Here is a 26,306-nt window from a genome sequence, read left to right as displayed (position 1 = left end):
CCTCGCGGTACTCTTGGATTCGTGTTGGCAATGGGAAATCACGCAAAGTACTCCTGGCTGAAGTTTGGTGTTGGTACGCGATGCAAGATACTCCAGCCACCGTCATTGGCCGTACTTGCATATAGTATAGCAACACAGTCTGATTCAAACACTTCATCATCTGCTATCATGAAGATATCTCTTGTCTACACTATCGGGTTATAAAACCCGAACCTGTTCTTCGGATCCCATTCACTCTTCAGCTTAGCTAACTTCGTAAGCCTGGCATCGTATCCATACATCTCCGGCTTGCTCTCTTCTCCGTTAGCATAATTCACATAGCAGTGTCGCTTCTTGTTGCTCTTATAGAGGCCCGTATACAGCGCATCTCGCATCGCACGCGTATATACATATGCATCTCTAGTCGCCTGCGCGTCATCGCCAGCCCACCACAGCACCGGAGATGCGAGAATCGGATAATCGCGTTCCTCGGGTGGCATTGCAGTGGAAGCTGTTTCAATAGCCCGTACACCTTGCATTCCGTAATTCTCCATTAAGGTGATGGAAGTATTGAAGCGGGGATCGGCTGTGATGTTACCGAATATCGTAAACGCTTTGCGAACACCTTCAAGATCCCAAGCAGGCAGTGAAACGCCTGCTCCTGCGATATTCTCGTTCCGCGTACAAGGTTGACTTTTGAGGTTATTTCCAGTCACCGTATAAAGTTCTACATAGTTGACGTTTGTCGAGACGGTAGTTGAGACCGGACCGAGCGCTTTGAAACGTGCGGCGTATGGTTCAGCCTCCGCTTCCGTGCCCTCGTATGCGATAGTATATGCTACGACAGGCTATGAGAGGGTCAGCATTCGGATTTACGCTGCGGGCCTGTACGTACGTTGATAGGATCGACAGCAGGTATCCTCACGAACACTCCTGTGAGCGCTAGCTTAGTAGGACGTTTCGTAGCCGGTTCTTCGAGTTCGTTGATCAAACTGAACAGCGCCTCAACTTTGTCGGTCGCGAAGACGAGTGAGTAGACGGTCCAGTTGGAAGGGATATCGTAGGTCTTTACTTCAAGGCTCGTCAGAATGCCAAAATTATGGCCTGCTCCTTGCAAGGCCCAAAACAGGTCGGCATTCTTCGTCCGAGAGGCTTCTACAACTTTGCCGCTGGCAAGAACCACGCGCGCGGAAACAAGACCATCTAGAGAATAGCCATATTGGTTCTGAAGTAGACTGTGACCGCCGCCTAACAGTGGCCCTGCTACCGACACACATTCGGAAAGCCCGGTAACTGGTAAGAACGATTAGTGCGTGTACATCTGCGGATATAGGCCTGAACTCACCTGCATACTTGCCCAAGGCGAACAAAGAGCGAGTGATCTCATGTTGCAATGTTCCGCCTCCGACCATCGCAGTCTTGCCATTTTGATTGAGTGTCGTAGTGTTTAGCTTCCGCATGTTGATCTGAATACCATACGTCAGTTCGTTAAGCGTTTTGGTCCAACCATGGCCCCCTGTAACGACTAAGAACGGGATATTGAAATGATTGGCCGATGCGATTGTGGTTTGCACGTCTGACTCTGTCGCTACCTCGACCACCACGTTGTAGTCAGGAGATATGCGTGGGGAAGAGCCACGGACTTGGAGATCGTTCCAACGAGCGTCCCATGGAAAGGTGATGGTGGCATCTTTGGATAGTTGCGGCTTCAATGCCGACACTACGAGCTCCAGATTGTCAGGTTCGCACGCAAATGTGCCATGAACAGCACATAACAGCCAAGCTGCGACAGTAGGAAAAAGCATATTGGCCGATCGATCGCTTGTGCTGGCGCTCGAGTGGAGAGTGTAGGATGAAGAAAAGAAGACTGGGGGAAATATTGGGCACAAGACATGCGTATTGCCTTGTGTATTGGATTAAATCTCACGAGGCATCTGGCAGGTACTGATCGTGGGGCAGATTCACGGTACCATTGCTGCACTATAAATGTCGGTAAGCTGACCACAGACTTCAGCCCATAGTACAAGCGTGTCGATACCGTACAGCATCGCTCATTCGACGATCTGGAGTGCAGAATACGGACTGATGCGCCAGGGCGCCGTAGCGGCGGAGATGTCTTTCGGTGATTGCATCGTTCTCATGCAAGCATACGATTGCAACCGTTGGATACAGTTAGTGTGGCTGTTTGTGTGTTTGAGTCGGTTGAGCTGATTTGATTGCCTGGCGTACAGGAGCAGGAAGAAGATTGGTGGCAGCGTCTATCTGCCGTACTACGAGGGGTTGGCGTATGCGAAGGAGCTGCCAAGGCGGCAAGGAGACGGCTCTCCGCGAGCCGTCGAGAGGAACTATAACCTTCATCAAAGGTCATGAACTATCCCTACAAGGTCGAAATGATCATAACGTCAAGTCTCCGATTCATCCGAGTCGACTTTTTACGGAGCGACAAGCATTCGAGCAGATCCTGGATATTGGCAGCATTGAGATGAGAACAGATACCGGCACGCCAGGGTATACATGCTGATATACCCAGCTGGTTTGACACTTTCAGAGTGCCTTCATCGCAATGTTCTTTTGAGATTGAGCCTGTAAGCAGAGGAGTATGAGCTTGTGTAGTTCGGGTACATGAAAAACTATGCAACTACTGTTCCGAGCCAGCCTTTGATAACATCCGCGCACTCCTCAGGCGCCTCCTCTGCCCCAAAGTGTCCAACTCCGTTTCCTAACGCGTGATTCTTGATCTTTACATCCTCACCTACCCACTCCCTCCACACATCCGGAAAGTCGAACCTGCTCCCGATACCCGCCTCACTGTACACCAACAACACCGGCACTTTAATCTTCCTACCCTCTTTCTGATCTTTCTCCTCTTTCTCAACATCCGTCGTAGCGCCCTCCTTGTAGTCTTCGCAGCTCGCTTTCAGTGTATGTTCCTGTGCAAAGAATTCGCCATAGACAGTCAATGCATCATCAGCCTTTAGCTTTTCAACGCCCGCATTGCTCTTCCCTGACCAGCGCAATATCATCTCCTGACACCAGTTAGATGGCCCAAAAGCAGTAATCATACGCGTCGCTAAATCGACGTTCGCCAGTAATGGCCAATGGAAGTAGCCTGTAATCTCCTTCGCCGCGGTAGCTGGGGAAGTGAAATGCTGCCATTGCGTAGAAGTCGGAACCTATCACAATCAGCACATCAAGAACATAAGAGCACGTGTAGAGGTGAGAAATACAATATCGATAAGACAAGCACCCAAGATGTTCACACCGTCCACCCCGCTGACGGTAAGATGATGCGCAACTCTCGCCCCACGATCGTGCGCAATGAGTACGATATTCACACTTTCGTTGGTGCTCTTGCTCTTCTTGGCCTCTGTCTTCAACGCCTCTAGTACTGCCGTCCCAACACTCAGTTTGTCGTTGCGCTCAATCGGTGCACTAGCGCCGTAACCGGGTAGATCTGGAACGAAAAGTGGTGCTTTGGGTGGGAGCAGAGGGATTAAGTGTCGCCACCTGGCCTATCGTCAGTCCCTCTTATATATGTAATTTAGGGATATAGAATAGAAGGAGGAAGTTACATGTAAGCCGACTGTGGGTAGCCATGAATGAGAACGAGTACGGGATTCTTATTGTTTGCGTTTTCTAAAGAGCGCGTATAGCAGCATACTTTCTCCTTATTCACAACAGACTTTGAGAGACCGAGACTGCTTAACTTGGAGTCTTGGATTTGGAGGGCTGACGTAGATGCCATGGCGGCGATGTTATTCCTTCAAGTCAGACTGGTGCTGCTGAAGAGCAAGAGGGGAAGATCTAATGTGTTTGAAGTTCAGTAGTCGAAGTATTAAGGCAGATTGCCCGGTGCTGGTTAGATATTAACTTCTCACGCCCTTCGTACTGCGGGCTACATACTAGGGTACATGCAGACCGAGGTATGACGCAATCACGCGATATCACGTGGATCGATATTCGAAAGGCTTCGGTTTGAAAGCAAGCAGTTTTTCCTGGAGAGGAAACCTGGCTAAGTTAACATGTCCCATATCTTTTCAACTACCATATACACCCTTGGGTGTATTGTACAGTATGCCAGGTTCTCTACTTGAATACCGAGAACGCCATCGCTATGCAGAAAATGTAGTGAATCCTCCTGTTGACACATCATTGCTCCCTTGCCAAGATCATCTTCTCACGCTCCGCCTTCCTTCGGACCGTGCCCTTCTTTGTGTGCCTTCTTTCGTTCTCTTCCTTCCTCTTGAGAGCCTTGAGCTCCTCGCTCTTGATCTCACCAGCCTTCTTGACAGTCTTGGGTAGATGCCTATGTCTCTCAATACGCTTGATCTCTGGCATATGCTTGTACCGCTCCTTGAGCGCTGCATCATACTCCAGCTTCTGCCGTAGGGCAAATGACTTGACGCCCTGCCTCTCTGAAGCTCTCGCTCTCCACAGGCGAACATTGCCATCGTCTGATCCGCTGAGTACGTAGTTGTTATCGGGACTCCACGCGACGGAGAAGACGCGTTGCATCCGCTTGGTGTGGTAAACGTCCCGAGAGTGGCCCTTTTGCCGCTCCCAAAGCCTCACGGATCGGTCGTAAGAACCCGTGATGAGCTCTTCTCCGGTTGGAGAGAACTCAATCGACATGACTGCCGCAACATGTCCTTTCTAATCAGTGTTAGTGGTTGGTCGTAACCATGACGTGAAGATGGCAAACTTACCAAGACTTGCAGTGCCCGCTTCATGTTGCGCATATCGAAGATATACCCATTGTGGTCTTCCGACGCGACAGCAAAGTTGTAGGCTTCCATAGGATTCCAGGCTATGCAGTTCGCTGGGAAGTTGAGCACGGTGCGGTGTAAGGGCGAATTAGTCCGGGCATCGTAGAGAATGACAGCTCGGTCAGTTGCGCATGATGCTAGTATCGACGTTTCGACCTGGTTGAACTTGACGTCCGTAATGGTATCGATGGCCTATCACACAGTCAGTATATGCCTCGAATGTACTATGCACCGTGACCTACCGATGGCCACACAAGGCTCGACACAGGAGCCCCCGACGTCCTCGATGTATCGTATATCGAAATGGTGCTAGACCCAGCAGCGAAAGTTGGTAGCGAGCGGTGGTGCGAGACGGATGTGAAGGCCGAATTGCCATGCCATGTCGCTTTTGGCGGTGTTCTCGAGGGCTGCGCATACGGTTCGAACAACTGAATCTGACGGTCTGAACCGCACGTAATCAGTTTCTTGTCTCGCGTCCAACACATGCCCTTGACAAGGTTTTCATGCGCCTGTGCCTGCCATTTCTCCTCTCTGCTTGTGAAGTCCCAGACCTTGACGATGCCGTCGCCACTGCCACTAGCAAAATGCTCGAGAGAGTTGGGGTCTTTTGCGAACGAGTACACGCCGTCTACATGGCCAGGTTCGAAATCGCCAAGGAAAGGCTGCGCAAACATGCGCTCAACTTTTGTCGCATTGAGGGCTCTGGTGTATTCGCGCGCGCGTTCGAACGGATGGAGGTTGGGATCGAGATTCCTCGTGACTTTGGCGACACTGGAGCCAGGGGCTTGTGTGGAGGCCGTAGACCGGCTGAGGGCCTTGATCTTCATTTTCGTAGTTGTCCAGCTCTTGAGACTCGCCGCCGCGAAGTTTTGGCGGGTCTTGAGGATTTCTAGGCATGGGCGGGGCCAGCCAACCCCAAAGGCGTTAGCGTGGCGGCGCCGGACACAACGAGGAAGCGAATATTGCACCCATTTTCCTCAACCTCGAACCGCGACCAAGTACCCATCACTAACCCGGACAACAGCCAAAATGAAGTTGTGAGTGCCCCGTTACACCGGAATCTCTCTGCGATGCAAATTGGCGCCCCGCGATGCCTCACGAGTTGCCCTGCGAGATGCCAATTACTGCACCCTTGAAAATCCACAACATGCGACAGGACACCTGCTAACATACCACACAGCCTCAAGGTCGGACGCGTTGTCGTACGTTGAAACCGCTCGAACCAGCTCCCTCGCATTCACTCACAGTCCGCCTAGATCATCACCCGGGGCCGCTATGCCGGAAAGAAGTGTGTGATCATCTCACCACTTGACAACGGCACCAAGTCGCACCCCTTCCCCCACGCGCTCGTTGCCGGTATCGAGACCTACCCATCCAAGGTCACCCGCCGCATGTCAAAGACCAAGCAGGCCAAGAAGAGCAAGGTCAAGCCTTTCGTCAAGCAGGTCAACTGTATGTGGACATAGAGGACGCAATCACTGGGCAGACGCTGATAGACGCAGACACCCACATCATGCCCACCCGTTACACCATCGAGCTCGAGAACCTCAAGGGCGTCATCTCCGCCGACACATTCAAGGAGGTCTCGCAACGGGAGGAGGCCAAGAAGACGGTCAAGAAGGCCTTCGAGGAGCGATACCAGTCCGGAAAGAACAGGTGGTTCTTCACTCCCTTACAGTTCTAAGCTTTCCTTCGGTTACGGCTGGGCGCAGATGGGCATGATTTGATACGGAAGATGCTGCATGAGCGGTGGATATCATAGGAGGACAGGACCCCAAAAGTGGCCTGCCGTCCAGGCGTGTATTTCGGCTTGATAATCAAAGCATGAAAAATCCGGCATCCGGCTCAATTCACGAACTTCATGAAATGCACATGATCTTCACGTTGGCCTCTGTTTTTCACTACCGGGTGATGCTAGTGAAGTTTATCGTGCTGACGGCATTAGCGTAGGATGAAAAACGACTTGACGATACTACCGAAATGAAGTTACGAGCCGTCGACCAAAGTATAATGGTGCAATATACTCGTTGCAACACGCATGTCGCGTTGTTGCTTCCACGTCTGACGAAATGCTAAAGCAGAAGGCTTCAAATCTGTCTACAAGCTTCTTCATACCAAAGCAGTACTTGCTGGCTCGACTTACGTAAAGTCTCCATCTGCACGAGAAACACCAAACGATTGAACAGCAGGGATATCATGGTCATTAATCTGTCTATCTTCTAAGGAAAGGTGCGCGGACGGCCGCAAGAAAGTTACTCCACATTATACCGACAACGCCATACTGATGGACGCCCCTTGGCCTTTGTTTTTCCGATCAGCGAGCAGTAGTCCCTTCGCTTCTCATCGTACAAACACACCGTCATACTCCGCACATCAGAGTTGTGCTCTACTGCTTAATCTCATCAACCTTCTTCTTCGTCTGTTCCTTGCCCTTGTTCAGGTAACTCAACACAACATCGCACGCATCACTCAACATCCTGAGTTCGAAGCTGACTGTTGCGACACCCATCTTGACAACACCGTTGTTGTAATGCGTCTTGTTGTACTCGTCTTGCCAGGTACCTTGCACGTATGTGACAGGCGAGAAGGCATACTCCTTGAGTTTCGAAGTGTCTTCCTTGACAATGGGCAGGTGTGTCTCGAGAGTGGAGAGGCCAGAGTCACCAAGCTGGTCCGCGCGTGCCAGGTAAGGTGAGATGTACGAGTAGGGTGTGCGCAGGTAGGGATGGAAGGGTGCGACAATGGACTGGTAGGTGTTGCTGGCGAGGTTCAGGGCGCGCGAACCGTAGGGGTTAGACTTGAAGGTCTCCACGCTGTCGTGGACTACGGGGTAGGATTGGAGATGCTGGATCTCGTTAGCTGAGTGGTCACATGTGGAATGTCAACGTTCGAGACGCGATCGTATCCACGGTCGCTTTTCGGACAGCTTCTGCAAGATAGAGTTCATGCTGTAACAAGGTTTGGAGAATGGTGGATTGATTGGCTGGGCCGTAAGCTCCGCGCCTGCATCGTGGGATTCGTGCGCCGTGTTACTGGTCCGAGTAGATTGCAGTTCCAAAGTTGTCGAAACCCCGCGGTCGCTCGCAGTTGATGTTAAATGTTGCAGCAATGCGATACGGTATGCTTACATAGTAGCCACCAAGAGGAAGAAAGATGTGTGTGCGATTGTGAACGAGCGCATAGAAAAGAGAGTAGTACGTACCGACAGAGCCTTTGAGCTGGGCGTCTCGCCATTGGTCATGGGTGCTTGAGAGCTCATGTTGTTGCCGTCGTCGGTAGCGTGCGGTGCCATTAGTTGCAGTAGCAGATATGCAGTGTTGCAGGCTACTGTAGTTGATGCTGGATGATTATCGAGTTGAGAGGCAGTGGAGGAGTAACAGTAACGTAGACAGAGAGAGGATTTCAGTCGACCTTATTATACGGCGGTGCGCTATGATGTGACTGTCTTTGGTTGGGAGGCTTTGCTCAAAACGGCGTGGTTGAGTGGGCTGGGGTGAATTACATGCAGTGGCATGTGAAAGTGGCCATCGACAAGCGCTATGTCAATCTGCGCGGAGACGACCTACCAAAACGTCACTACCCAAGTTATCATCTCGCGCCGCTTCTCGTCTCGAATGTTGAGAATCAGCGTGTGGAGCCGATGCAAGCCAAACATTACACAAGCAAGCCGCAGTATGCTCTTCTCATGTGTGCCCCGCGTTTCGAACTTTATCTCGCGCATGTAGAGCGTTGAGGAGTTGGAATGCAGGGCGTACAGCTTGCGCCTGGCATGTGAAAGAAACGGCGCTTTGGCCAGTCAAAATGTAGCGACGTCAGATAAGCCTACCCACGCCGCTCTCCCGTTGGCGAGATATTCAGACAACTTGGCTGCTCTGTATACACGGAATGCTGGGGGTCCACTTCGTATCCTATTGGTCGCATCCTGATGATACTGTGCATCGACTCCGCTCGCACGTCAGCTATCGTGATGGGCTCCGATCGCTCGCTGAAAAGCGACCTTGGAACGATTGGTGACAGTGCATTACGGCTAAGGATCCTCGCCTTCCAATTGGGTTCCCTTATCACATCGACAATGCCATCGCCGCCGTTGAACGGTCGCAGGGAATAAATCCGTCATACGTGCCGCCTAGCTACTCTTACTGTGCATCAACGGGCAGGACGGCGCGCGCGTCTCGATATCAATGCAGTGGGACGTGTTGAGGCCGTTCTAGGTCCCGAAATAGAATAGAAACTTTCAGGGCTGAGCTATCGCATGTGAAAGTGGGTGACGAGGTTTGGCGTATTGCTAGTGCACGAATCGTGTTTTTCGCACATGTTGCACGAGCTTAGTCATCGTGCCGATGCGGAGCTTGCATGTTACGCGTTGCGGCTCAAGCTCGTAACGAAGTCTCCTCTCATCATTTGTTAAATGGCTTGGCTATCACGAGTGACAACGCCTACAATCAGCTGCTACCGAGCCTCAGTGCAACCGCGGCATACATCTGTCTCCAAACCTCGATAATCGGCATTCCTTCTTGACCAGGCGGGGCAGTCGGGAAGGATGCGATAAACAATGCGCACGCCACTTTCACCACAGCGGCCGCTTTCACGTGCTTATGCACTATGGCGGATCGACGGGCTAAGCGAGGACGGTTTATCGAAGATCGCTGTTGTTTGTTGAGGCTAGTTTGACGACATACGTTCTTGTGGATAAGGAGAACGCCGCAGTGACGGTTGCGCAAGACGGCAGCTTTCCGGTCAGCGAGTAGTACGGTATGAACATGAAGACACATGCTGATAAGAGGTTATGTAACGGGTACCATTATCATGCCGTACAAGACCATGAGAGTCACAAGCCGTACACTTTGAATAGGGGACTGCGTGCCTCTTATATGACAACGCCGCCTATATAATTGAGGGTACTGCTCTGTGCTGCTCTGCATGTTGGCCTGCCAGGTGTCTATGAGGCTTCGATACTATCCCAGCCTGCAAACTTGAATGTCTTCGGAGCATGTACGGACTCATTCTAGTTTTTCTCGGGGCAACATGCCGCAACCTGTTGTGGAAGATACCGGACTAACCTTCATCTTCGATGTTGTCTTGAATCTCCATGATCACATAAGTATGACCATGCTCTGTTCCAATGAGGCGGATTACAATGGCCTATAAGGCCATTGTCATGCCAGGAACCGATCAGTCGGGGTGCATGAGGCAAAAGATGATGATATCTGCGGCATACGAAAGGCTGCTCAGCCCTGACCTCGGGATGCGGGGTAAACTTCTTACAAACGATTACTATGTGACAGCTACGGCCAAGTGTCTAGTAGCTTATTGTTCAACACAGCATGTATCAAAGTGTGAATTCGGACCTAACTTGATTACCGTCGCGAATGTCGAGTTTGTGAACACGTCGCAAGACGGGGCGTTCAACTCGGGCAGAATATCCAACAGTGAGTAATGAATCTCTAGTCATCTGGTAGAGAATAGGGGAAGATCCAGCCAACGATCACTCACTTTCGCTGGTCTTCCGTACAAGGCCTACGACTCTGGCTACACAGTAGATGGATTCCGCTTCGCGACTGACTGTTTTCATTTCGTCCTGTGTTACTGACATATGAGAAACGTAAGGAACCAAGACACGGAACTACAAGAAATAATCGTGGGCTTAATAATTGAATCTGTGAATCAGACATATTGCAGAGTTGGCATGTTTTTACACCAAATTGGGTCCGCTTCGGAGCCCACCAAATACCCCAAATTTGAGAACTCGAGCCCATCCAACTACGAGCGGCACGCGATCACAATCATCTAAGTTTATCTTTAGCAAATGGAATCTGTTCTATCATTTCTCCATAATGACAGTAGCTTGCAGGAGGCAGTTGAGGCTTGTGTATCGGCAACAGACAGCTTTCACATACTAGAGCAACTTTATTCGTACTAGATTCCAGAAGTTCACCCTATCATCAAGTATCCCATCATGAAAGAATCTTCGAAGTTGCAGTATTCTTGCCATTTCACATTGCTAACATGCTAAACTACATCAATATTATCCCGCCTTTTTCCAAACGCCCAAATCATGCCCAAGAACACCTCTCGTAGTAACGCACAAGCAGATGAAATCAACGGCGCCTAATTGCTACTTCGCCTATGCTTCTTGCTCTTCTTTTCCTTCTTCTTCGGCGACTCTTGGACAACCTCTTCCTCCTCCTCCTCGGCAGCATCCACATCCTCCATCTCAACGTCATTCATCTGAACATCACCATCTACATCCTCATCTTCCTCCTCTTCTTCCTCTTCCTCGGACTCCGAGTCTGAATCACGCTTCTCACGCACATCGTTAAGCACGACGTCATTAATCTCTTCCGCAACGCCCTTGAGAGGATCCCTGATCTTGACTGGTGCGAGCACGTCAAACGCACCCGTGCCGATACCACCCAGTCTACCGACGACGATACGTGCACTAGGGTTCTTGAGCTCATCCCAATCGCGCTCCATGACTGCGTCCTTGAGGAAACCGACGGTGGTTTCGAAACTCATCTTCATGAAGGGACTGACATTGCCCTTCAGACCAATACGGTTAAAGGGTGTGAAACCACCACCCTTGGTCATGGTGTCGGCGATGAGGTTGAGATGACGTTGGTCGACGGAGATACCGTGACCGGAGAAGACGCCGTGCATTTCGCGGACAATCGTCGCACGGGCGGCTTCGACACCGTAGAGATGCAGCATGGCCACGATGTCGTTGGTCGTAGTACGGTTTACATCGATGATGTGTGCGTACTCGCGCATAGCGATGAGGTTGGAGCCTTCCGTGTTGATGACATTCTCAGGGTTTTCCTTTGACTTGGCTGAGAACTGGGCGGCAGTAATACCGGGGATGACGTGGATGGTGGCGAAGTTGGCGGCGTCTTCAACGTGGTGCAGCATGAGAAGCTTTGGTGTTGAAGCAGAGAACTCAAAAGTAATCTCGCAGAAAGCTCCCTTGCGGTCATCAAAGGTGAAGTCAAAGATGTCGTTGTTCTTGTGGCAGATGCGGTCGTGGCGGATTTCTGAGGATTCGTCGGTGGGGACGAGCATACGCTCATCCTCGTCATCAGAGTTGGAGTCAGGGGAAGCCGCGCGCGAGGGCTTGGGGCTGCCACCGTAGGTCTCGTCATCTTCGCTGACATCATCCTCTTGATCAAGCTTATCGTTGACAGCCTGTTCCTCCTCTTCCGGCTCTTCGTAAGCTACGCTGTCCTCTCGTCGGCCTCGGTCCTTGGCATGAGTAGTGTCGTTGTCACCCTCACCATCATCGCTGTCATCGTCTTCAGCCCCGCCTTCCCGACCGGCCCGGATGGTCTCCTCGGACTCATCGACTGTTTGCTCTCCACTCCGACCAGTCTTCTCGCCGATAGTAGGGATAGCAGCCGACTTCGCCGTTGACAAAGATTTTTCTGCGGCCTTCTTTTTGAGATCGACGCGGACAATCTTCTGGAGACGCGGGCAGAACTTCTGTTCGATGGACTCGGCAACGTCGCGAACCTTGATGGCATATTCCTTGGTGTATTCCTTTGCTGGGTAGAAGTCCAAACGGATTTTGTAGCTCCGGGACTGGCCAAATTGGCTACCGGGACCAGAGGTCTCAGTCACAGTGACCTTGTCAAGCACGGCCGAGAGCGGCAGACGAGTGATACTCTTGGCGAATTTCTCGTTGTCTTCCTTGGACAGTTCGGGATGGGGGTACAGCTGCATCGATGGGGTGGAGATGTTTGCACTAGCGGTCATGACGATTTCTCGTAGACGCGGGATACCGAGTGTGACGTTCTTCGCAGAGTGACCAGCCAAATGGAAAGTGTTTAGCGTCATCTGTGTCGAAGGTTCACCAATGGACTGGCCAGCAACGACACCAACAGCTTCGCCAGGTTCGACAAGAGATCGGAGGTATTTGAGGTCAAGCATCTGCTCGAAAGTGCGCTTGAGGATCTCGCCCTCTTCATCCTTCTTCTTGTTCTTGAGCAGCTTGTCGGGGTTTTGATCACAGTACTATGATAGTTAGCATATGGTATTGACATAGGGTTAATAAACTTACGTCGCGCTTAGCTTGCAAGAATTTCTCGGAAGTACTGCCACTATGCCGTGATGGCGTATAAACTGCAGTGGCAGGATCCATCGCTGCCACATCGCCCTTCCTAGCCTTCTTCGCAGCCTTCTTGTTATGCTCGGCTGCTTCAGCGCTAGAGACCTTCGGGTAGGCTTCGGCGGTGTGGAGCGCTTGGGCTAGCGAGTAGAAGTTTTCCGCCTGGAACTTAAAGTCGTTGAGGTATTTCTGCTTCGTCGTGTCGAGACCGTCCTCACCGTACAGGAATTGAACCATGGTACCATCGGAGTCACGGACTGAAGTGTCGTATTCGACCTTAAGACCTTCCATACCCTTGATAATACATCGTTGCAAGTAACCGGAGCGCGAAGTCTTGACAGCGGTATCGATAAGACCTTCTCGACCAGCCATCATATGGAAATAGTACTCTTGTGGCCGGATGCCAGTCAAGAAACGATTCACGATGTAACCACCAGCACGAACACTCGTCTCGAAGGGCTTGAAGCATGGCAGCGTTTTACCAGAAATCATAACTGGAACTCTTCGACCTTCCAGAACTTGCTGACCGAGGTTACATGAGATTTGGTTGGCGTTGACCATACTACCCTTGGCTCCAGAACCTGTCATAGCTTGCATTTGGTTCTTCGGGAATGGTTTAATGAGTTTGTCAGGCAAACAGGCTGCGGTGACCGTAGAGGAGATCTTGCCGTTGGCAGTATTCGTGAGTAGATCGAGACCGTGTTGCTTGGTGTCGTCTCGCAGGACAGCTTCAAGTCGTCGCCGTAATTCTGGGTTGGTAGGGTCGATCTTTTCCGCATCCATGGTGACGTACTTGGAGGCCACCTCGAATCCAATCTTTTCTGCTTTCCGAAGCTCTTCCAGTCTGGCACGATCTCCTTCCTCTGTAAGAATTAGATCCTGAACACCGCAGGAAAAGGCGCGCATGTGGAGCATCTTGGTGAGCAGCCGGCCGATGATACTGAGGGCTCGTCCAGCAATCGTCTCCCCATAAGCTTCATAAATGCCGTTGATCAGGCCACCTGCGGCAGGTCCAATCTGACTCTTGTCCATAATACCGGAAAGCAGTTGACCATCCTTGACAATGACAATCTGCTCTTCGGTGTGGGCACCCCAAAGTTTGCCATTGGTTGATGATTTGGAAGTGAGCGTAAGCTCTTGGTATTCTGCAGGCTTGATGTTCTTCAAAACAGTGGTGATGATTTGCTTTCCTGTCCACATGGGCCGAGGCTTCAGTACTGCAGGGATCACAGTTTCAAGTCTACCTGAGGTCGTGTGTCCGTCTTCGGGCCGCAGACAAGAGTAAAGTAGTTGGTGGTACTCTTCCCTGGTAAAGAACGTATCCTTGTTCGAAAGCCAGACTCCCATGGAAATATGGTCCTGAATCAAACCACGCAGTGGTTTTCCAGCAGTCGCAGATAGATATTGATGATCGGTATCCGCCACTGTCATAGCCTCTGCTCGGGCAAGCTCGTTTTGGGGGAAATGCATGTTCATCTCGTCACCGTCGAAGTCCGCGTTGTATGTGTTACAGTTTGCGTAGTGCATACGAATGGTCTTCTCTCCTGGTAAAACACGGGCTCGATGTGCCATCATTGACGGCTTGTGTAGTGTCGGTTGTCGGTTCATGATGACAACATCGCCGTTGTTTAGATGACGATGCACCTTCTTATTCCGCGCCCCGTTGGAATATGAATTCGAAGGTGCGAGCAGTTGGTTCGCCAAAGCTAGTCGCTCCTCGTAGTTCTTCTTCCTAAGGGAAATGACTTGTCCAAACTCATTCTCAATAGCATGCGCACCTGGCCACTTGTCTGGACCGTTCAGGACGGCTTCTTTGAGATCGTAGAAGTTGTGGTTTGTGACGGGCTCCGGGTATGTAAGTTTCATGGCGAACACGGGAGGGACACCAATCTCGTTGGTCTCAATGTTCGGGTCAGGTGAGATGACACTACGCGCGGCGAAGTTGACACGCTTGCCCATCATGTTCTTTCGGAAGAGACCCTCCTTCTTCTCTAGGCCCTGCTTGATACCGTCGGCGTTTGTGACTGCCGCGCGGCCCTGCACGGGGTTTGCATCGCGATCGATGAGCGCGTTCACAGAGCCCTGTAGAGCGACGAATTGGCTCTGCATGTCGTCGAAGTTGCGTTGTCGGTATCCAAGTTCATTGGGTTTGCCCTGCATCTCCTGGCTGATTTGTCGGATCGTGTCGCATGCTTCGAGAATGCTCTTGTAGAGCTTGTTCCTGGCGGATTCGGCAATAGAATCACCTGTTTTATCTTCCGGCCTGTACTTGTTTGGTGGCACAATGACCGCTTGCGTAAAGAACATGTCGGCGTTTACGTCGACAAGGGACTTAGTTCCATAAGGGCTGTAAAGCAGTCGCATCATCTCGGATTCGCTTTCGAAGAGCAGAGTCATGGCTGCCTTGACTTCTGTTGCATTCACGTACTCTTGCAGGCTCTCTGAAGCATCGGTTGCTGGCTTCGCTTTCCGTGCCATGCGCGATTCGGTAGCAAGGAGCGAGCCGTCGGCCTGCTGTATGTCCTCCATATCAACGCCTTCGTCCTCGTCCGAGATAGGATCTAGGTCCGCCACTCCCTCATCCGCGTGTACGTGTTGCCTCTTCGCCTTTGCGTCTCTACGAGCCAAGACATCCAGCGGGTTCTGTATGCGCTTCTCCAACTGAGCCATTTTGGCCTTGTCTTTCTGGCTCATAGCCTTCCGGAAGATCTTGATGCCACGGTCCTTTCGGTATGTTGGGCTGATGCCCTGGCAGTTGCCGCAGGTCTTGCGCTTGCTCAGGTCGGCGTAGAAGTCCTTGACCACCTGTCGCCGCGCGTCGGAGATGGTCTCGTTCTTGTCGCGTATCGATCGCGCATCATGCTTTGAGATGCCAGCCCGTTTCATGCACTTCTTCACGTAGTTGTTGCGCTGTGAGATGATGTCGGCGTTGTCATCGTCATCGTCGTCTTCCGAGTTGTCTGCATTTTGGGTGCTCGTTTTGCCCTTGTCCATGTTGATATGCTCGTGCATTTCGTTTGCTTCTTTTACCAGTCCACATCGTATTAATCGCAGCTTGGAGACGAATTCGTTGATCTGAACGCGGGCAAGCTTGAGCTGGTGGCAGTATGCACACTTGCCCCGCAGCAGTCGCAGCAGCTGGTCCATGAATGTGAGGTGGTATACGGGCACGGGGAGCTCGATGTGGCCGCAGTGGCCGGGACAGCCCAGGAAGCTGGTGAGACCGCATGTTCCGCATCTTGAAGTTTGTTAGCGGAGTGAACGGAGCTTGCAGAAACGTGATCAAGCTCACGGGTTGTCCAAGAAAGCTCCCAATGCAGCATCGTGCAGACCGCCGGGTACCGGGTGAAGCAGTGTATCGAAGGTGGTCGGGTTCGTGATGCGCTTCACCGAGAGCGATTTGATGTCGTTTGTAGTCAAGAAACCAAACTCGACGCCATTAATGGCCGAGGAAGTTGGCTGATGGGTATTCATGACGGCACCTACTTGCCTGTTGCGCCTTCTATCTGAAAGAAACCGCGCGCAAAGGCGTTCAGTGAATGTTCGCAGCAGGCGCGATACTAGCGGGGAGTTTTTTTGGAACCAAAAAAGTTCGGCCAGGGTTTAGCCGGCATGTGCCAAGACGCTTGCTGAGGCGGCAGCGTTGATTTCGCGTCACTCCGCAGCGACTGGCTTTCATCATCAACCACACCCCACTCGCCGCATCGGGTCGACAGTCGCGCCGGCTACATTTTACGCGCATCGAATGTAGTGAACTGCCTTGAGCCTGTAAAGCGATCTAGCGACGATATCCCGCCATTACAACCAGACTTTCACCCCCGAACCTCCGCATTCCCAAATCACACGACCGACACTCCTTTATCCTCCACATTTCATCATGACCATGGCAGAGAAGCGCCCATATCCCGACGGCCAGGGCCCGAACGGGGACGCTAAGCGCGCAAAAGGTTCTGATGCTGTCGAAGCCGCAAAGGCAAAGGCCAAGGCAAAGGCCGCTGAGATCGCAGCCCGTTTCGCAAAGCCGCCTGCCGCTGCGGCTCCTCCATCGGCGTCGGCTGGCTCCAGCGAATCCGTTCAGGATAAACTAGCCGCTATGAAGGCGAGGATGGAAGCGCTCAAGGCAGGCTCAGGAATTGCCAAAGCCCCGACATCCGACTCTACCGGCCCTCGATTTGCGACAACACTGGGCAATCGCCGCTCCGAGACGCCCAAAGCCGATCCGAAGGCCAAGCCGACCGCTTCCAAGCAGAAGCAGCAACAGGAGGAGGAGCTAGAGAACCCGTACTTTGACCCCAAGGCTGCTGCCCTTGCCAAGAAGAGAGGTCCCCGTGTTCTAGCCTTCAATGAGCACGGAAAGTACCTTGACCAGGCTTCCAAGCTGCGCGCGCAACGTCGCCTAGAAGAGATTAAGAAGACACTCGCGATCCAAGCCCGCCGTGCTGGTCTGGACGAGAACAGCGAGCGCGGCTTCCTCATTCAAGCTCCTCCGGACATAGAATGGTGGGACGAGGGCATTCTGGCCGAGCCTACCTATGACTGCATGGACGATCCAGCCAAGGTCAAAGTTGAGACCGACGATTCCATTATCACTCTCTATGTCCAGCATCCCCCTCTGCTCAAAGCGCCTCAGGACCAGCGTTTAGTCCAAGTGAAGCCTATGTATCTCACCACAAAGGAGACACAGAAGCTAAGAAGAATGCGCCGTGCAGCCGACCTCAAGGAGCACCAAGCGAAGATTCGTCTCGGTTTGGAGCCACCTCCACCACCCAAGGTCAAGCGCGGAAACATGATGCGTGTCATGGGCGAACAAGCCATTGCAGATCCTACTGCAGTCGAAATGCTCGTCGAATCACAGATCCAGCAGCGTCACGATGACCACATCACTGCAAATGAAGACCGGAAGTTGACCAAAGAAGAGCGGCAGGCCAAGCTTGCTGCCAACCAAGAGAAGGACGCGCAAAAAGGCCTTTACATGTGCGTTTTCAAGATCAACACACTCGCTTACGGAAAGCATCGCTTCCAGATTGACAACAACGCGAAAGAATATGCACTCACTGGTATCACCCTGTTCAATCCCGATCTCAACCTGGTGGTCGTCGAAGGCGGCGCATATGCAATCAATAAGTACAAGAAGCTTATGCTCCAACGCATCAAGTGGCATGAGAATGGGCCACCTACGGAGAATCAAGCCGAGAAGCAAGCACATGATCCAAAGTGGCTGAGGCCCGTCACCGATACTGGCGACGTAAAGGACCATTCATCCAACAAGTGCATTCTTATCTTCGAGGGTGAGATCAAAGAGCGCTCCTTCCGGAAGTGGGGCTCAAGAGTCTGCGAGACCGCTGGAGAGGCTCGGGAGACCCTTGGGAGGGCCAAACTTGACAGCTTGTGGGCGCTTGCCAAGAGCATGGAGTAAGCACGCCTGCCATGCGAACTTGGACAATCCAGGATCACGCTATGCACTCGGTGACTTGGTCCGACATTGCATCGGACACACACCACTTCAGGGCGCTCATTTGGGCAAGCAAATTAGGAAGGGCTTCTTTTCATGTTGAATGTAAGTTTACTCATAACTCCATAGTTTGGAATATACGTATTAATGCACACCTCTCTTGGTCCAGCCACGCAATTGTGATGTTGCATACAGTTCGAATCTACCCGTCCAGGCTAGTCGTGCTGTGACAGAGTCTACTCGACCTATTCTTTCGAGCTGCCTTGTAGTGATCTACGGTAAGTGCGGCAATACCTGCCCTTCACAGTGACGATTGCCCGGCACAAGTCGAAATAAGCATCAGCGTAGGTGTGTTTCTCGTACTTGCTCTTTTCTAAATTCTACCTCAAACACTTTTTCATTCTCTTCCTTGTGTGTATGCGGCAATGTGCATGTTCATCAAGTTCTTAAACTAGGTTTATTGGGCGAATGGCTTCAGACCCTACTTGTGGCAGCCTCGGTGGGTGAAATCCTATTTGTAATTCCTGGTACGGTAGGTTTGGGCGCCCTTACCAGACTGGGTATTGCGGAAGCGTACACGCTACAGATAACTCCGTTTTTTCTAAACCGTACCTCACACTTGTAGTCTGCCATGGACTGGCACATCATCTTATGCACTACAAGTGTCTCGATCAAAATCACTGTAGATGCCTTTAGGGTATACTCTAGCTTGTTGCACGTAGACTGTAGGGGGCCACTGGTCCTATCAAACGCGTGCTTTTGCACTGCAATACATGCTCGGATGATATAGTAGCCCGGGTTACTGTTTCGTACCATGCGCTTTCAAATCAGACCCAAGTTGGTGATGCGTGACTATCCTCGTGGTAGTCTGAAGTTTTATTCGTCAACCAATAACTCTGCGAAGATATCCAGGCTTACCCTTTCAATACTCAACCATGGTACCGCAGCACAGTCTCGTACTTACCGATCTCATAGCCTAGTCGCTTTCACACATAAAATCTACTCTTATCAGTGACTCAGACCTCTACAGAACACCTTTTACAACACGGCTACCTTGCTCATAACAGCTATGACGCGAACGAGCGATCTCTGGCACAGATGCACCTCCGTCTGCAAGGCTCTTTGGTGGATACTCTGCAACTCGCCGAACCTGCACATCATACTCCTCCTTGGGTTACCAACCATGTCGCTGATAGCCGCTGCAAGGTTCCTCACGAACAACTACAAGGAAACATATGCAGTGTGCTTCTGGGAGGAGTCGGGTCAGATGCGAGCTTCCGATCCTGGCTGCCAATATAACCGGGATGTCTTCGAAACGCCCACACACAGCGGCTGGCCAGCCTTCTACGCACTTCTCGTCGTCACGTTCGTGTTCGGTCTCATCGTCTATCGCAACAGCCCACTGCGTCTGATGCAGGTCACGTTCTGGCTTCACTTCCTTATCACCACCACCATCCGCTGTCTCTCTACATTCTCCGGCTGGACCACACAGCCCACCTGGTCGAGCTTGATCTGGAACTCCAACTCGCCAGGCAAAATATGCTGGTTATGGCTGCTAGTCGAATGCGGATGCTGGAACTGGACTTACCTCGGTTTTTACGACGACTACTACTTCCATGAAGCCACCCGCACCGTGCACGACCGAAGCGGCAATTCTGTATGGAGATTCACGTCCGAGAAGACAGATGACGATTCAGAAGACATGCTGTACAGTCCCTACAGTCTCATGTTCCGACCCTGGCGCGACATCGCCGTCCGTTTATCGTACATCCACCTGATTGACAACACTATTCACGTCATCTGGTTGCGATACTTTCACGTCGACGCCCCGTACACTGCTTACATCAACAACTCGGAGATCCTGACCGTGCTCTTGTTCCTCAGTCTGACCGTATACACATTTACACGCATGCATACACACGTGTACTTTGACGACGCTGTCGCAGACTCTCTTGTCGACATGAAGAGTATAGTCCCGATATCCAAACACTCGGCTACACGCCACCTCTTCACCTTTGCGTCACCGCACCATCTTTTCCGTACGGCATCGAAATCGCGCCAGATCTTTATGATCTCTACGTGCGTCATGGCAACGGCGGCGGTTGCAACATGGGAGTTGCATCCCTGGGCCCCACGATTCTGGGAGGTCGTCCGCTATGTTGTGGTTGTAATGATATTCAGGGTTTTTGTGAAGTCGTGGAGGGAGTATGGCAAGATGTGGAAGATTGACGAACCTGAGGTGCAACCACCGGAACAGGTCAAGTTTCATGGGGGAGTCATTGCGGCAGTGTAGTAGCGGAGCCGATTTGGGCCGAACTAGAATTTGTTCTTCTACTTTGGTATCAGCGTCGTGTTAGCATTTGACCTGAGCTTTTGAGGGTTAGTCAATCAATCACGACTACCAGTCTTGAATGCTTCCATCGCTTGTCTCATTGTCGTTGTTCGGTGCTTCCCTGAAAAGGATACTAAAATACCCAGAGTGGGGAAAGGTCAGGAAAGAAAAGACACTCAATCCAAGGCAAAAACATATTCCAGTACAAAACACACCTACAAGAGAAAGGAAAAGAGAGCCAGAACCACAAGCAACTAGGAGACATCATAGTTTAGGCAGATTGGGGTGATTAACATCTTCGTACTGCGTCTACACTTCCTATTAAAGCTTATCCTTATTTCCTACTCTTTCTCCATCTATCTATTATCCAAACCAACGTCATTCCCTATCTAAACACCCAAGTATGTTCCACTAGTGATCTTCTTGACAGAAGCCACAGGCTTCCATTCAATCGCCGGACTAGCCGGCGCATTCTCATCAATATCGGCAAACGGATCAGCTTCCCCGTCGTCTTTCTTAGCGTTGAGGGGGGCGCTCATGCTGACGCCTAGGCCGCTGCCGAGAGTCAATGACTGCTCGTCGTTGATCTCCCAGCGGGCTTCTGTGTTGCCCGGTTTGGCTTGACCGTCGGTAACGAAGCGTGCTCGGAGTGTTTGTGGAGCTGAGTCTTTGAAAAGGGTAACGTCGCCTAGGCGCCAATAGATGAGTCCTTTGTCGCGCGAGAAAGTGCCAGTGGGTTTCGACTGGCAAGATGTCGCTTTTGATCCAGGCTCAAGTCGGATCACAAGGACGAGGTTGCGAATGGTGATGCTTGTCGCACCACCAAGCTCGAATCTAGGGTTCAGAGAGTAGTTGAGAATGGCAGACGTTTGTGTCGGTTCTGATTTCCAGGCTGGCGATAGAATAATTGGCGGGAGCGAGCCGATGTTGCTGTCTTCGATGTGTAGTTGATAGTGGAATGCAACCGACGTCTTCATAATCTTCGACAGATCCACGGTGTAGTTACCTGGGCTATCTGTCGACTGCTCGATGAAGGCAGGGTTAGGTGCTACCTTTTCGAGTACGGGGAAGTTCTCCAGACGTATGCTCTCAGTGCCAAAAGGACCAGCAGAGATATCGACAGGGTTGTACGCAAGCGCAACCTGTCCGATTACCATGGCCTTGGTAACGTTACCCTGCTCGAACCAAGCGCTGACTGTCTCCACTAACGACGCATTGAGCCCCGGTTCATGCAGGTCCGGATGCCTGATCGTGGTACTAGCGGAGCTACTTAGCGATCGGCCCGATCGGATGGATTGTGTGTCCGATGCAGCATGGTCTTCCGACAGCAACGACCGATGTGGAGGCTTAAAAGCTGGAGAAGTAGGTTGAGGAGGAATCGCGGGGGTAGGGAACGTTGCTGAACCAGGACCAGAAGCAAGGCCAGAGTCACCCGTTGGGAGTGGAGGCACCTCGCCTATGCTTTGAAGTTCTGGTGTTGCAGGGTTTGGTACGAATATCGTGTTACGAACATCTCGGCGACCACGCAAGGTGCTTGACCGCTTCGGCTGTGCGGCTTGCTGTTCATATTTTAGTATGTGTTTCCTAGAAATTTTCGATACTACTTACTGCGCGCAGAGTGTTGACCAGATTGGCAGTAGCCGCATCAGCATCACCATCTTCTTCTTGAATAGGAGCGTTCTTGATGTCAAGTTTGAACTGGGGAGGGGGATTACCCTCATTTTGCGCCCTAATCTTGGTTAGCCGGTTAGACTTTCGAATAGAGTACAATCTTACAATCCTGCTTCCCTCTCGGCTTCCGAGATGGCATCAAGAGCGGATGGGGGCACAGAGAAACCTTCGGCATCCTTTTCGGGTTCTGGCTGCGTCTCTATGACCGGAGGCGGTGGCAGGGGTTCCTTGAGCTCTGGTATAGAATCTTGAGCAGGCGCGGTTCCATTGACGGCACCTGGCGCATCTGTCTCGGCGGGCGACTCAGGTATGGTACCGTTTGGGGCAGCCTCGGTGCTGGCCTGGCGGGTGAGGCTTGGGGAGTCGGATCTCTGGGAAGTAGTGGGTCGCTGCGAGAGGCGTCGTAGGGGCGATGTTGGGCGTTCTGCAGTAGCGCTTAATGAGGAGCCCTGGTTGTCACGGTCTTTCGCTTTGCCCTTGCCAAATCCACCGAATACCGAACCAAGGTTTGATGAAGAGTTTCGGTCTGGTGATGTCGCCCTGCCGTATGGGTGTGCACTCTGTCTCCGTCGCCCTAGTACGGTCCCAAACCGCTTGAGAGGATTGGAGCTGTGTTTCTCCACAGAGCCACTCTTCTGGCTCCTGTTGTCGTCTGCCGCAGGGGGTGATGTTGGGACAGGAGGCGGTGCCAGGCTTCTCGAAGGAGTTCCTGGGTTGCTCGGCTTCCGCGAAGGTTGCGGTGCATCCCCACTCCGCATCCTCAATGCCCAGGTTTGTATTTCATCGGCCGTTTCAATGTTCAACATGGCGTTCAACGTCTCTTCAGCCGTGGTCCTGCTGCGCTCTACCTGGTCGACTTCGTGGGTTTGGAATTGCGTGAGCACATCACGCAGGTGGTTCAGGCGGGTCTCGTCAATGGCCTGTAGCTGTTCGAAGACGTAGGGTGCTTGCGAGTCCCATTGCAACTCAGCCTTTTCGATATCCTGTACGGCATCGGCGACGGCGGACGCTTTGGCCTTCGCTCCCTTATCACGAAGTTTGCCTTGCTTCTTCTGCGCCGTGTCAATGTCTTTTGCGATTGCCGAGAGGTTTCCCTGGATGTTGCCCATGGCCAGCACATCTCGGTTGCTGGCGGTAAAGTCGCGCAGGGGTCGTTCGACGTCGGCTTCGATCTTGGTAGCCAGATGCGCGTGCGATTGGGCGACGGATTCGGTTGCGCTTACAATCTTCTGCCATGGCGTCGCGAAGATGCTGCCCCGGATTAGCTCAACTCGCAGGCTATGAGACGAATGGGCAGAGTCCATACCCCAAATCCGACGACTCATCGGGCGGATGTCTGTTTGCGAGCTTCCGCAGGCCTTGGACATATTGCTCTTCGACGCGACGACGTTCCTGCGCATTGGTGAGCACCTATGACGATGCGCGACACCCGGGGATGACGCACCTGTAGCCAGTCGGCAATGTGGTTGTTGAGTTGGCCGACATGTCTCATGCGACTGTCGAGGACCGTCACGGCTTGGGCGGGCGAAAGCGATGTCTATACATGGTGTGAGCCGAAGTTGCGGATAGCTGGGGTTTGGAGACAGCTCTCACCAGCAATGCCGGGTATTCTTTGCGTTGGAGCTCCATGGCGAGGTATGCGGGGGACAGGCGCACAGCCACAGAGTAGCTGTTCGGGATATTTACATAGAGAGGAAGCTCGGCGAGCTTGTCAGGTGTCGTGGAGCTGTCACAACTGCGCTGTCAGTCATGGCTTGGGGCTCGTCGCTTTTGGCCTAGTTCAAGACCGCGGACCGGCGTGTCTGACGTAACCTTGGTAACGACTAAACCTCGAGATGCCTCCCCTGACCCAATCGCTGCTTTCAAGAGGTGCCTGAGGCGCGCCAGGACGTGTCAAGCGATTGCATGAAATATGGGATATCGTGAGCACGGTCAGCCCGTCTTTGGGCACCGACCGCGTGGGCTTGGGTAGTGTCGCGTCTCTGATTCGGGGCGACTCTTCTTCTTCTCCTGCCTTGACAACACCGCTGCTTGATTCCTACCTTGACTCCTGTCTTGACTACCTGCGTTTGAAAAAACCATCGCGCCACATGGCTTCCTCGGACTGGCGAGCGAGCCTGGGCTTCACTGCTCGCCTGATGGCTGTCACAAAAATGCAAGTAACATGTTTATACTGTCGCGCTAGGGAAACCCGGTACACCTTTGCACGGAACAAGGCCCGACCTTGTGCATGGCATACTTGCTTGATCGCAATTCACCCCTGCGATGGAAAAGACACATGAGCCCAATCAACACGAAATGAATGTCGTGGTCCAGGACTAACAGTATTGCAGGACAGCAGCCTACCAGGTAGCGGACCCATCATTGTCTGCAGACGATGCTCGTAAAAAAGCTACTATAGCTGAGACGACCATCTACGCAGATGCCAGATCTCTGGTACAGACCATCTCTTGAGCTTTGTGAATTCATTTTTGATCATATTGCAGGATGACTACGACAGACTATGCAATGACAAGATAACAAATCTTCCCAGACCGTCGCTCGATTTCCCAACACCAGAGGTCAGGAGTTGCAGCACAACAAGTGTATACATGTTTGCTGATCTGTATTCTAGGACGAAGATTATGTCCCAACACCGGGCGGAAAGCCCGTCGGCAAGTATCAGAATGCACTCTACCACCGTGAGGGTCTCTTCTCTGTCATATACAAGGCGCCTGCGCTCGGCGGTGAAAGCTACTTTCCAGCAGAGTCGTCGTCTTCAAAGACCAAAGTCGTGGCTCTGAAGATCACTACACCATCAGTGATGGAGCCACCGCACGACTCGCAACGAGAAGCTAAGATACTAGCCATGGCGGCTTCAGAGCGGATCATTCCATTGATAGAAACCTTTCGGGAGAACGGAAGCCACTTCGTTCTGGTCTTCCCATTCGTGCGCTACGACTTTAGCGACCTGTTGCGGGACAAGAAGCTCTCCAAGAGCCAGATCAAGTCGTGCTTGAAAGACCTCTTCATTGGTCTGGCCGACATCCATAGCAAAGGGATCATCCATCGCGATATCAAGCCTTCCAATATACTTCTCAAGTCACTCGACGGGCCAGCATATCTCTCCGACTTCGGCATCGCATGGGCGCCGGAAGCGCCGGGTTCAGAATCGGCGGACGCGAAGATTACCGATGTTGGTACTACCTGCTACCGACCCCCAGAGCTGCTGTTTGGGAACCAGAAGTATGGCTGCAGCTTAGACCTGTGGGCTGCCGGTTGCACAGTTGCTGAAGCCCTGGACCCTCACCACGAGACGTTGTTCGATTCTGGAGAACTGGGAAGCGACTTGGCGTTGATACAGAGCGTGTTCAAGAAGCTCGGAACCCCGAACTTGGATGTGTGGCCGGTGGGTTGATGTGTCTTGCTGGATTTAAACTCTTACTGATTAAAGCAGGAAGCAGCAAGTTTCCGCGACTGGGGCAAGGTGCAGTTCTACGAATACCCACCACAAGACTGGTCGGTGTTGCTGCCGAGCCTTTCAGAGGTAGAGCGAGATGTTGTCGGCAATCTAGTCAAATATGAGAGTGGTTCGAGAATGAATGCATCCAAGGTAAGATGACACGCCAGACGCGGAGACATGGGCTAACTGTGTATGACAGGTTCTCGAGCATGCCTACTTTTCGTCGGGAGAATAGCTTTACAAGGTCGTACGTCGGGGATTATCCGCGTTAGTACGCGACTTGGGGCGCGGGGCAATTCCGCACGCGTTGAGCAGCCTGACACGTGCATGACATAATTTGTAAATAGTAGTGAAATAGTAATATAACCGTGTTTCTAGCGATGTACGGGTCGAATAGCTGCAATCTAGAATAATCATGTGGGCGAGTGGAAGTGCAGGTCAGCGCAATGTGCGCTAGTGACGCAGGGTTGATCCTCGGCCATTCACAAGCAACAGCATCACCATGGCAAAGTAGACGTAGAGCAACAACCGCACTGTCCCCCTGTATACCCATAACCGCCCAACGA

At 52.0% G+C, this 26,306-nt stretch overlaps 10 protein-coding genes across 10 annotated transcripts; 4 read left to right on the top strand and 6 right to left on the bottom strand.

Annotated features, from left to right (window-relative positions):
- Nucleotides 1–185: 185 nt before the first annotated feature.
- Nucleotides 186–1,784, bottom strand: ALTATR162_LOCUS11354 (uncharacterized protein; the record flags this gene model as incomplete). The annotated part of the gene is made up of 3 exons (XM_043318996.1): nt 186–827; nt 875–1,272; nt 1,325–1,784. The coding sequence occupies 3 exons, from the start codon at nt 1,782–1,784 to the stop codon at nt 186–188; spliced, it is 1,500 nt and encodes a 499-aa protein (XP_043174931.1).
- Nucleotides 1,785–2,609: 825 nt separating this feature from the next.
- On the bottom strand, nt 2,610–3,724 carry ALTATR162_LOCUS11353 (uncharacterized protein; the record flags this gene model as incomplete). Its single annotated transcript, XM_043318995.1, has 3 exons — nt 2,610–3,152; nt 3,207–3,486; nt 3,552–3,724. The coding sequence occupies 3 exons, from the start codon at nt 3,722–3,724 to the stop codon at nt 2,610–2,612; spliced, it is 996 nt and encodes a 331-aa protein (XP_043174930.1).
- Nucleotides 3,725–4,128: 404 nt separating this feature from the next.
- On the bottom strand, nt 4,129–5,572 carry ALTATR162_LOCUS11352 (uncharacterized protein; the record flags this gene model as incomplete). Its single annotated transcript, XM_043318994.1, has 3 exons — nt 4,129–4,632; nt 4,686–4,937; nt 4,988–5,572. 3 exons carry the CDS (start codon nt 5,570–5,572, stop codon nt 4,129–4,131), a joined length of 1,341 nt encoding a protein of 446 aa, XP_043174929.1.
- A 202-nt stretch (nt 5,573–5,774) lies between these two features.
- On the top strand, nt 5,775–6,429 carry ALTATR162_LOCUS11351 (uncharacterized protein; the record flags this gene model as incomplete). Its single annotated transcript, XM_043318993.1, has 4 exons — nt 5,775–5,782; nt 5,926–5,947; nt 6,002–6,197; nt 6,248–6,429. The coding sequence occupies 4 exons, from the start codon at nt 5,775–5,777 to the stop codon at nt 6,427–6,429; spliced, it is 408 nt and encodes a 135-aa protein (XP_043174928.1).
- Nucleotides 6,430–7,131: 702 nt separating this feature from the next.
- On the bottom strand, nt 7,132–8,004 carry ALTATR162_LOCUS11350 (uncharacterized protein; the record flags this gene model as incomplete). The annotated part of the gene is made up of 2 exons (XM_043318992.1): nt 7,132–7,590; nt 7,948–8,004. The coding sequence occupies 2 exons, from the start codon at nt 8,002–8,004 to the stop codon at nt 7,132–7,134; spliced, it is 516 nt and encodes a 171-aa protein (XP_043174927.1).
- A 2,849-nt stretch (nt 8,005–10,853) lies between these two features.
- ALTATR162_LOCUS11349 (uncharacterized protein) lies at nt 10,854–16,317 on the bottom strand (the record flags this gene model as incomplete). Its single annotated transcript, XM_043318991.1, has 3 exons — nt 10,854–12,749; nt 12,796–16,081; nt 16,136–16,317. The coding sequence occupies 3 exons, from the start codon at nt 16,315–16,317 to the stop codon at nt 10,854–10,856; spliced, it is 5,364 nt and encodes a 1,787-aa protein (XP_043174926.1).
- A 403-nt stretch (nt 16,318–16,720) lies between these two features.
- Nucleotides 16,721–18,259, top strand: ALTATR162_LOCUS11348 (uncharacterized protein; the record flags this gene model as incomplete). The annotated part of the gene is made up of 1 exon (XM_043318990.1): nt 16,721–18,259. The coding sequence occupies one exon, from the start codon at nt 16,721–16,723 to the stop codon at nt 18,257–18,259; it is 1,539 nt and encodes a 512-aa protein (XP_043174925.1).
- A 1,219-nt stretch (nt 18,260–19,478) lies between these two features.
- On the top strand, nt 19,479–20,588 carry ALTATR162_LOCUS11347 (uncharacterized protein; the record flags this gene model as incomplete). The annotated part of the gene is made up of 1 exon (XM_043318989.1): nt 19,479–20,588. One exon carries the CDS (start codon nt 19,479–19,481, stop codon nt 20,586–20,588), a length of 1,110 nt encoding a protein of 369 aa, XP_043174924.1.
- A 428-nt stretch (nt 20,589–21,016) lies between these two features.
- Nucleotides 21,017–23,927, bottom strand: ALTATR162_LOCUS11346 (uncharacterized protein; the record flags this gene model as incomplete). Its single annotated transcript, XM_043318988.1, has 6 exons — nt 21,017–22,186; nt 22,236–22,356; nt 22,404–23,549; nt 23,605–23,690; nt 23,743–23,835; nt 23,892–23,927. 6 exons carry the CDS (start codon nt 23,925–23,927, stop codon nt 21,017–21,019), a joined length of 2,652 nt encoding a protein of 883 aa, XP_043174923.1.
- Nucleotides 23,928–24,596: 669 nt separating this feature from the next.
- Nucleotides 24,597–25,975, top strand: ALTATR162_LOCUS11345 (uncharacterized protein; the record flags this gene model as incomplete). Its single annotated transcript, XM_043318987.1, has 4 exons — nt 24,597–24,608; nt 24,913–25,686; nt 25,735–25,890; nt 25,940–25,975. 4 exons carry the CDS (start codon nt 24,597–24,599, stop codon nt 25,973–25,975), a joined length of 978 nt encoding a protein of 325 aa, XP_043174922.1.
- Nucleotides 25,976–26,306: the final 331 nt, after the last annotated feature.

The sequence above is a fragment of the Alternaria atra genome, assembly GCF_907166805.1.
Source record: "Alternaria atra isolate CS162 genome assembly, contig: 35, whole genome shotgun sequence".
In the NCBI taxonomy this organism is placed as follows: domain Eukaryota; kingdom Fungi; phylum Ascomycota; class Dothideomycetes; order Pleosporales; family Pleosporaceae; genus Alternaria; species Alternaria atra.
The sequence above is the reverse complement of the archived record's forward strand: the minus strand, read 5'-3'. Positions and strand labels throughout refer to the sequence as shown.